This window comes from Trachymyrmex septentrionalis, unplaced genomic scaffold (genome assembly GCF_001594115.1).
Source record: "Trachymyrmex septentrionalis isolate Tsep2-gDNA-1 unplaced genomic scaffold, Tsep1.0 scaffold13, whole genome shotgun sequence".
Classification (NCBI taxonomy): domain Eukaryota; kingdom Metazoa; phylum Arthropoda; class Insecta; order Hymenoptera; family Formicidae; genus Trachymyrmex; species Trachymyrmex septentrionalis.
In genome coordinates this window covers 1,824,485-1,831,970 of record NW_017304438.1, presented here as the reverse complement: position 1 = coordinate 1,831,970, position 7,486 = coordinate 1,824,485, and the positions used below count along the sequence as shown (strand labels likewise).

The 7,486-nt window shown below is 28.1% G+C and overlaps 1 protein-coding gene across 1 annotated transcript in view; it reads right to left on the bottom strand.

The window, feature by feature from the left end:
- Positions 1-2,805: 2,805 nt before the first annotated feature.
- Positions 2,806-7,486, bottom strand: part of LOC108756659 — a 6,266-nt gene continuing 1,585 nt past the window's right edge. The window contains exons 5-14 of the mRNA XM_018500649.1: positions 6,603-6,817; positions 5,431-5,516; positions 4,902-5,021; positions 4,697-4,811; positions 4,196-4,469; positions 3,953-4,075; positions 3,768-3,858; positions 3,438-3,577; positions 2,962-3,094; positions 2,806-2,884 (exon numbers count right to left, since the gene is read on the bottom strand). Coding sequence (XP_018356151.1) covers positions 2,834-2,884; positions 2,962-3,094; positions 3,438-3,577; positions 3,768-3,858; positions 3,953-4,075; positions 4,196-4,469; positions 4,697-4,811; positions 4,902-5,021; positions 5,431-5,516; positions 6,603-6,817 — 1,348 coding nt within the window. The 3' untranslated portion in view covers positions 2,806-2,833. The remainder of the gene's footprint in view (positions 2,885-2,961; positions 3,095-3,437; positions 3,578-3,767; positions 3,859-3,952; positions 4,076-4,195; positions 4,470-4,696; positions 4,812-4,901; positions 5,022-5,430; positions 5,517-6,602; positions 6,818-7,486) is intronic.

The window sequence follows — 7,486 nt, the reverse complement described above, 5'->3', positions numbered from 1 at the left end:
TATATATATATATATATATACGTTTGCGCATGTATGTGATTTTCATTACTCAGTTTAAATGAGTAAATTATATATTGATATATTAAATTAACTTCTAGACAAAAAAAATATATAGTAATTTTGTAGTGTAAGAAATAGATTATAGAGAATTCTTCTCTGGCAAACCTTTTAATGAATATACCTGAGGTATCACAATAGTAAAGCTAAGCACAAACAATGACACAAAGCGAATACATCTATCGCGAAATTTATGATACGGCCATAATCCCGAAATAGTCAGATATAATCTAAGAACAAAGTAATAGCGGCTTTGACAAACGTCTTCCTTGTCGTTCATTCTTCGGAATATTAAGATTCTGAACTCTTAGTGATTCAATGCAAGCGTTTGACATCCGAGAAATTGCGGAAACTTACTTATCAATTCTATCTATCTTCTGTTCCGTAACAGTACCGTAATTACGCTAAGGTATAAGCACCTCCATTTACTGTCTGCGTTTTAGCAGTGTCCTTTCTACATTATAAAGCTAATACCTTATTGTTTCTCTTTGAAAGGACATTTTCCTTTACTTTCATATTCTGTTTCTATTATTGTGAATTAGTTTCAAATGTAACTCTTAACACATTATGTGAATTTATCTCGTGCGGGAAAAGACAAAACTTTGTACTGCATTCGAACAATGGAATGATTGCAAAAAGTAAATAGCAGACATAATGAATTACGTAAGAATATAAGATATTGATGTTTCGATTTAATTTAGGAAAATTTTTACAGACTCCGACGTTCATGAGTAAATTTCTGATTTGAGTTTGATTTGAGTGAAGTGGAGATAATACGGAGATGAAATGTAATTCCTAGAATTCACAGATCTTGATTATGGATCATCTCATCATTCGTCCGTTTTTTGGATAAATACTTTCCGGAATAAGTTAGTTATATTCGTACGATAATAAACATTTCATTAACAATTAATTTATATGTATATACATATAATTATGTGTTAATTACAGATATAGTAATTCTTTTACTTTCTTACTTTTTCATTGAAAATTTTAATGAATTTTATGTTATGTTAATGTAAACTTCTAGATATTACATAAAGTCGCATGATATTAAAGTAAAAATTGATGCTACTTCTTATGTTAAAATGTATTATGCATTCAATTAATACATACAACATTTTTATTTTGTGCTTTCAAGCAAGTTTTTCAACAGTAAGCAAAAGCACAATTAATAAAACAAAGATTTTTTTATTCCACCATGATGACACAAATTCTGTTTCAAGATTATGTAATGTTTGCATTCGTTTATTCGTTTGGATCCATTTATTCGTTATTGAGACGCATGACATTGTTTACAAAAAAATGTTTAAATAGTTTTTACATGTCAACGTGTACAAAGTTGTCGTACAATACATATTTTGAGTGTTCAGTCTCAAATCTCTTTCTTTTTTAATTTTATATCAAAATACGTACATGCAAAATTATAATTGCCAATGTTCAAAAACTAATTAACCTTTTTCGCTTGTACTATAATCGAACATGCATATACGTATTTTTATACATTGTTACAAACACACGTGTATTTTCGCGTATTGTTACGGAAATTGCAGTAAAATGTTTTCTTATGCATCTTTATTTCGGATAATTATACAACATATAAGTTGTTGAATTGTACATTCTTTTTCTAGATATATAAAATTCGCTTACAACTTGCATCTCAAAATATGTACAAATACTATATATAGCTTAAATGTGCAACATAAGTGCACACATTGCACAGAAGTATGTGCAATAACTAATACGTTGATACTACCGAAAACATTGATACTACTGAAACCAAAGAAAAAAATCGAGTTATATACTAATAATTAGATTTTTGTTGCATTAATCAGGGAATCCAGTTATTTGGGATATTTTTACATTACAGCAGCGAAAAAATGTTGTAAAATATTGTTTTACATGAATATTGTTTAGCATATATTTTCCTCTTTTAATATCTATTCTTTACGGACCTTTAAATATGCAATTTCATCGAAAACCTGACTTTTGTGAACCTAGCGCTCGACTTTTTATAAGTTAAATTTTTTTTATAAAAAAATGATAGTATTTTGTTTGCAGTTGTGTTTGCCAATTTTTGAGATATCTCTAATCCATTTGCGACATCTTCCTTAAAATCGTTTGTAGTTGTTTGTAGCGATTTGCTGGTCGTTTGTAGTTGCACCATTTAAAAATTACACCAAAGTTACGTAATATTATAAATTTGCTGTAACTTTTAAACGGTGCAACTACAAACGATCGGAAAATCACTACAAACAACTATAAACGAATCTGAATCAAGATATATTAACAATTTTTTTTTTACTTTAAACTCAGATGACAGTCATTTAAAAAAAATTTTATATTTTTTATTATGAAACTACAAACGGAACCATTATTACTACAAACAACTACAAACGAAATACTATTTATAAAAAATTTAATTTATAGAAAATCGAATACCAGATTCACGAAGGTGAAAACATGCGATAAAAATGCATTATAATATAATTAAAATATTTATCTTTTAGATATATTGCCATAACAAACATGCTTATTCCATTTAATATTTGTTTTGTTTTTATTTATTTTTTTTCAAAAAATATGATTAAATCTAGATCCATAATATTTTTAAATGACAATATAAATCGTAAAACAATGTATAATATATTGTTGATAATACTGATAGAGATATAAAAACATCCCAGATGATTGTTTACATAAAAAAAAGTGACTCGGGTTAAAGAAATGCATATTAATTTAATTTTTTCAATAAATATTTAAATGCGCCAAATCATCATTGCATAGAACGAAACACGGTGAGATAAGACAGAGAAGTCTTCACAACCTTTAAGAAATAAAAGTTTTTTTCAGTAAACTGCGATTATAACAATAAAAATTAAAATACAGTAGTTATATGTTTACCATGGCAAAATTATCGATGGACAGAATCATTAGTTTACCAGCTGTTATTTTGCAAGGTATTACTGTTCTATACATCATTAAGAGCAGAAGTTTTCGACATCTTTGCGAAGTATAATACCAATTCGCCCTGCAGCTATTATATGAAATGAGAAAAATTAAAATTAAAATGATTAACGATAAATCTAGTAAGTATTTATAATTTATATTAGGTTTCTATCTTGTTGTATCCAAACACAGAAAGCTACAAAATCTGTTTTTTTATTTGTCTTGTGTATGTTACATATAAAGGATTAGTTGTAGTAATATTAGAATTAAAGTAGAATTATTAATGTGCAAGTATTTATAGCAATTGTAAATAATTTGTCCAAAATATAAAATAAATCATACACTTTTATTTAAGTTTTTCTCTAGAGCTTAGAAAAAAAAAGAAAAATGAAGTAATTAGACTATTGAATTGAATAAATCTGCGTTCTTACATAGATTCATATGGAAGGATGCTGTAATCGAATAGAAATTGACCTTGCCAGAAGTGAAGAAACAAATGAATAAGTTGTCCAAAATACATACTAATAGGTGCGATGATGTCATTCACGTCCTTATCAAGATTTATCAACATCTAAAATGCATATTTATTACAATTACTGTTCACATTTTTTTCGGCTAACACACTATAACTGTTCGAAATATTGAAAAATGGTATTATTTTTCTCAAATTTGTTTTTGTCTTCACGAAAATTCTCCATTCCATTCCATTCTATACCAAAAGTATTTATTTATAACGTAAAAAGGAAAAAACTGATACGTACTTGTATACCATATAAACTGCCAATAATCATGTTAAAGTTAAGATTTATCAGAAATATCTTCGTATACACAGATTCAATATGTTCCGCAAATCTGCGAAATGAGAACACTAAATAATTATAATTAATATGAAGTATCGCACAATGGCAAAAATAGGGGTCGTTACTTGATATTTCTTCATACGTACTCTATTACACCGAGATGTCTACGTAAACAGTGTAAAGTTTTATAATAATTGTCGTCTTTAATTTTATCTGATTTTGCGTCAAATTCGTCCGTGTCATTTTTTCCAATGTTTTCCAGTACATTTCTGTAAAGTCAAGAAAAATATCGATGCTTTTGAAAAACTCAGATTTTATAAGTTGTAAGAAATAAACAAATTTATGAAGAGCACTGTTATCTTTTTATAATCAAGAGAGATCGTTTTTACCCAATAATGGAGAACATTCCACAAGCATGTTGAATGAGAGTATAATACAAAGCATCAGCCACGACTGTGGCAAACGAATGAGCAATTACGGCAACATAACTATGCACTGCTATTGGATATATATACTGATTAAATTTCTTGCCGTATTCTACGCGGAAGGGTAATCTCGACTCGAATGGAATGGAAGATTTTGTTATATTAATGATATCATCCGCTATCAGAGTCAGCATGATTGGTTTCACCACGAAAAGGCTCGCCGTCGTATGCATTAAAACTAGGAAAAACGTCGCAAGTTCTTAAAATCATTATACCTTTATTGTTTAAAATACAAAAATCGATTTTTCACGATAAGCATGTTCTTTATACAATTTTTTATAAAGTTTAATGACAATTGTTGTAAGATTGCAAGGAATATGATCTCTAGATTAGAATACACACTTATATGTGTGCGTTTAAGATATAATATTTATCTTAGTTTTTACAATCTTAAATTATACACACCTGCATAAAATGTCGCCAAATGCTGTCCATACTTACTATGCCGTTCCAGAATAACTTTTTCTACTGAATTTAATGATTGCCAGTCCTTTTGTATTATATTAAGACAAGCCTTTACCTAAACACATGCTCGCGTATTTTTTGCTAATGTAATATTTTTTCATATAAAAGTTAAATGTTTATGCAAGTTTGAAAATTTATCACTTACTTTCTCGCTATTTAACATTATAAACAATAGTTTAGAGCTGAATGTTATACTGATGAATATTGGTGGCACACATTCAAACACGTCATCGAGAGTGATCGAGCCGATTAGTAAATAAAGTATCTGTATTAGAGTTAAATGCAATCACGAAATTCATAAATTAATCATTTTTTTTAATATTTAAAAGCCTATGTACATTGCATATGTACGTACATATATTTATTTTTTTATAATTTTCCAAAAACGTTAAAATTTTCATTCTTCTGATAAATTAATTGTACATGAAAAATTTATTAACAGTCTATTTTTCCATCTTTCTTTTTCGGATCTTATTAAAGTTATATCTTTTAAAAATTTAATATAAAAACTTAATTTGGCATACGTATGCGTATGTGTGTGTAATTTTGATAACTGTATATCAATATGTTAAACTTCTAGTCACGTAAAAAAAGGAAACATGCAATCAGTAAGTCTACAGCGCACTAAACAGATGATAGATATTCTTCTTTGGCAAACTTTTCGATAGATATACCTGAGGTATCAGAATAGTAAAGCTAAACACAAATAACGGCACGAAGCGAATACATCTATCGCGAAGTCTGTGATATGGCCATAATCCTGAAATAGTCAAATAGAATCTAACAACGCTGTAGTATCGGCTTTGTGCACTGTGGTCTTTCTTCTCAATCATTTTTCAGAATAAGAAGATTGCGAAATATCAACTATTCCATTTGTACTTTATTCCATTCAACGTTCAATTTTCAACAAATTACGTAAGATTACTTATTGATTTTTTCCATCTTCTATTCAGCAACAGCATCGTAATTGCGCTGAGGAATATACGGACAATTACCTGCTGTGTTTCAATCCTTTTCCTTTTACATTTTTAAAGCCGTTACTTATCGTTTCTCTCTTTGAAGAGACATTTTATTTTAATTTCATATTCTGTATATTATGGTTTTCTTAGAAATCTCATCTTAGAAAAAATTCAACTTTGTACTGCTTTAGAGAAAGCCGTATATACCTGCGTTAGAGAAAGTAAACAACAGAAGTGATAAACGACACACGTGAAAATATGATATATTATTAGTTTAATATAATTTAATAGAGCCTAATTTTTTTTTCTACAAACTACGACATTTATTTACCTTTAATTTAAATAAAGTTGACGAATGTAACGTTAATAAAATGTGGATTGTATTGTAGAATTCATATATAATTTTCGAATTGTCTCTCTGTTCATCTTCACTGTTAATTAGGAAGATAAATTTTCCAGAATATCTGATCGGTTGATTATATGTAGTTTACGTCGATAAACAATTAACTTACATACTTACGTAAAGTTACAAAAATTGTTAAAGAAGAGTGGACTTCCTTGACAAATATCTATAAGTAAACTTCTAGATATTGCGGAAAAAAAATGATAAGTATGTTTGTATGGAAGCAAAAGATGATACTTAATTATTGTAATGAAATACATGTATACGATTACATTAATATGTATATATCTATATTTTGATTGCTATAAAATCGAAGAAAAATATCAGAAATTATAAAGAAAAAAAGAAAAGTACATATAATACATAAAATTTTTATTACATTAAAGAGATGTATTTTAATTTAGACAATTTTGATGATTCATGCACCAAATCATCACTGGAGAGAACGAAACATAGTAAGATAAGATAGAGACGTTTTTACAACCTTTAAGAAATAAAAAATCCTTCGATAAGCTACAATTACAACAGTATAATTTGTAGACATAACAATACAATTTTACACTTACCGTAGCGAAGCTTTCAATAGATAAAATCACTATTTTACCGGCTGTGATTTTACATGGTGACGTTGTTCTGTTCATAATTAAGAGAAGAAGTTTCTGACATCTGCGCGAAGCATCATACCAATTTGCTCTGCAGCTATTATTAAAAATAAGATAAATATTAATTAAAGTGATAAATAATAAACTTTTATATTGTATATTAATAGTAAAACTTAATGTTTGTATAATATTAGGTCTTTATTTTTATATTCAACATTGAAAGCTGCAATCTATCTTTTGATTTGTATAAAGTAAACTTGGTTAAGATGGCCATACGGAAAAGATGATCATAAACTTTTAGAATAAGTACAAAAATATTCTATTCAGCAATTATTAGCTAAATTACAGCCCATGGCCATTTTTTCTGTATCGCCAAGTAATACCCAAGTAATTGTATATTACATATGAAGGAATTGCAATCAGAATTAAAATAACTGTAAGTGTGCGATTATTTATAATAATAATTGTAAATAATACGCTAAAAATCATATGTTTTGGTACAACTATTTCTCGATGATTTAGAAAAAGGGTAAAAGTATCGATTAGGGAACCAAGCTCCAAAGACCTTGACCTTGACATATATTGTCAAGGTCATGACCCTGAGTGATCTCCAACAAGTTTTAGCCGTCGCTCGTCCTTCGTTAAAAAGTTATAAACAAAAGATATTTAAGAAATAATGTCTCATTTCTGCTATACAAAATCAATTTTGACTTCTACCCCATCTTCCTCTCTGCTTAGGGGGGCGCACGACTTTTACTTGAAACGA